The sequence below is a fragment of the Glycine max genome, chromosome 17 (assembly GCF_000004515.6).
Source record: "Glycine max cultivar Williams 82 chromosome 17, Glycine_max_v4.0, whole genome shotgun sequence".
Classification (NCBI taxonomy): Eukaryota; Viridiplantae; Streptophyta; class Magnoliopsida; order Fabales; family Fabaceae; genus Glycine; species Glycine max.
Genome location: NC_038253.2, coordinates 27,402,189 through 27,404,716, shown reverse-complemented (window position 1 = coordinate 27,404,716; position 2,528 = coordinate 27,402,189). Strand labels below are relative to the sequence as shown.

Below are 2,528 nucleotides of genomic sequence, written 5' to 3'. Positions count from 1 at the left end.
TAGAAGCCTTGTGTATGGAATTAATGTCAATTTCTCTTCAATTTCAGGCAAAAATGAGTTATTTTGAAGAAGTGCTAAAGTTGATGTCTCACTAAGTGAGTTCAATGCGCTTAGCGAGTGTCATCCGCTAAGCGAGGCATCAACGCGCTTAGCGGATAGGAGGAATCTGGAAGGGAATTTGTCACGCAGGCACGTGCTCAGCACATCATCAGCTTGCTCAGCAAGACGTTTGTCACCTTCCAGGCTTAACGCGAGTTTAGCGTTGAGCGAAAATTTACTTACTCGCGTTAAGCGCAAGAATTGTGCTAAGCGTAACGTCAAGGTCAGTGAGCCCTTTTTAAAGCCTGGAATAGCAGAAAGAAAAGAGAGAGCGTTGAATAGTTGTGAGAGAACGCTGAATAGCCGTAAGAGCTTGAAGAGTGAAATAAACAGAGGCAAAGAACAGAGCAAGAAGCCAAGTTTTGATCTTTTAGGAAGATTGGTGAGTTTTTGAGTGATTGTGAGATTCCTAGAGGTGGAGGAGACATCCCCACTACTGTGTAAGCAAGCAATTTCTCTTAATTCCTCTTCTTCATTGTAAAAGAAGCTTCCTTGCTATGGAAGGCTAAATCCTCAGTTTGGGGATTCTTGCTGAATAATTGATGTAAACTCTTTTCCTATCTAATTAAGGTTGTTTTATGTGTTCATTGTTTCTATCAGTACTTTATTATTGCATGCTTGTGGCTTGATCACCCATATGTGTGTATTGTTAGGTGCTTTAGCATTGAAATATGTATTGTCTCCTTAGAACTTGATAGAGCAGGATTAGGTTATCGTATATCTTGACACGGAGTTCGGTAATTTAGTTTTTATTATTCTGTGATCATAAAGCTGACCAATTAAGCTAAGTTCAACAAGAGACGTCTACGAACGAAATTTAATTAGAATTAGGCTAAACTCACAAGACATCGGTGTTTAGTACTTGAGCCTTCAGCAGAAAACACAAAAACATCTTTAATTAGAGAAACATCCTTAATTGCATCAATTTGCCCAGTAAGAGGACCCAACACCTTTAGATATCTGTTTTCACACTTACTTGCTCACGTTTATTGCTTTTTAATTAGAATAGAACATACTTTTACTTTCAGTCACAATCATGATTTCTGTTTGCAACTGCCTGCTTATTGAACAAACCTTTACCAAATGAACAAGTTCCCTGAGTTGGATATTTGGTTCACACCGTTTTAATTATTTACTTAACAATCCGGTGCACTTGCCGGTAGATTTTGCATCCACACAAACAAGTAGTATCCCGGAGAGTGAAACAGTATTGTTGGATGCATTGCGTGACTTGACGCAGAGCGGGTGTTACGCTTGGGGCACTGCTGCATTTGTGCATATGTATGATAATTTAAATGATGCATCCAAGAGCATGGCGAGGAAGCTTGCAGGATATATCACTCTATTACAGGTTATTTAAGATGTTGCGAAAAAAATTTCATTGAAGTTGAATATTATATGTTGTCGTGTATTTTAAGGAATATGCTTGCAAAATATATTTAGTGTTGGATCTACGAGCATTTTCCGTCCGTTGGTTTTGTTGTTCCTGCCGAGGATTATGATGAGAGGAGACCGTGTGCATGTCGATGGACCTCTGGCAAGGCACTACTTGTTTCCATGTATCGCAGGTGTCTAGATAGACTGACCCCTGACGTGGTGTGCTGGATTCCGTACGGTGACCACCGTTCATTTAAAGAATTTGAGGTCATCTCATTATTTTCTAGTCATCTCATATGGGGCCTCTTGACGATCATTCACCGTCTGGAGAGGGTTGTATGACAGTTTGGCTACATCCAGACTATTCCGCCACATCCTGCAGTGTCTTCGCTCTCTGTTGAAGAAATTGATGATAGATGGATGCAGTTTGGTGAGTAACATTGCACCTATAGGGAAATTATGTGCAGTGCCTGGCCACTGTTCGCCAAATTACATGGATTGGTTTTACATGATCTCTCACCCATTCATGAGTCTAGCACAACCAAGGGATCCTCCTAGAGTTCTGTCGGTTCAGTAATATGAGGAATTTTTTGAAGCAGATATGTATCAGCAACCGATGGCTGCAGCGACACCTAATAAGGCAAACGTTGATGTGCATCATGTTCAACATGCGGTGGTAATATTTTTTTTTTGGTATTTTTGTTTGTTGTTTTCTTTAATATTTTATTACTAACAATTGTTATGTTTGTTTTTTTTCACTTGCTAGGATGGCTTTGTAGCAATTGGTGATAAGTTGGAGAGGCTACTGAACCTGAGGATCCTGACTGAAGGAACATAAGCCTATACTGTTGTTGAAGAATGTGTGGGCATCACAAGAAGCTACATTGGCCAACCAACTGTAGGTCACAGATCGAGGCATAGGCGGCGTACGGACGGTCATTGAAGTTGTTTTATTTTTGCCTTGTATATGTGATTTATAATTTTTTGGATAATTTATTTATTTGGTAAATTTATTTTTTGACAGTGACATTTGGTTATTTATTTGGAATATT

General features: G+C 39.4%; 1 protein-coding gene across 1 annotated transcript; it reads left to right on the top strand.

Annotated features, from left to right (window-relative positions):
• Positions 1 to 1,411: 1,411 nt before the first annotated feature.
• Positions 1,412 to 2,314, top strand: LOC102660836 (uncharacterized). Its single transcript, XM_006601513.1, has 5 exons — positions 1,412 to 1,450; positions 1,543 to 1,743; positions 1,822 to 1,906; positions 2,076 to 2,152; positions 2,243 to 2,314. The coding sequence occupies exons 1-5, from the start codon at positions 1,412 to 1,414 to the stop codon at positions 2,312 to 2,314; spliced, it is 474 nt and encodes a 157-aa protein (XP_006601576.1).
• The last annotated feature ends 214 nt before the right edge of the window (positions 2,315 to 2,528 follow it).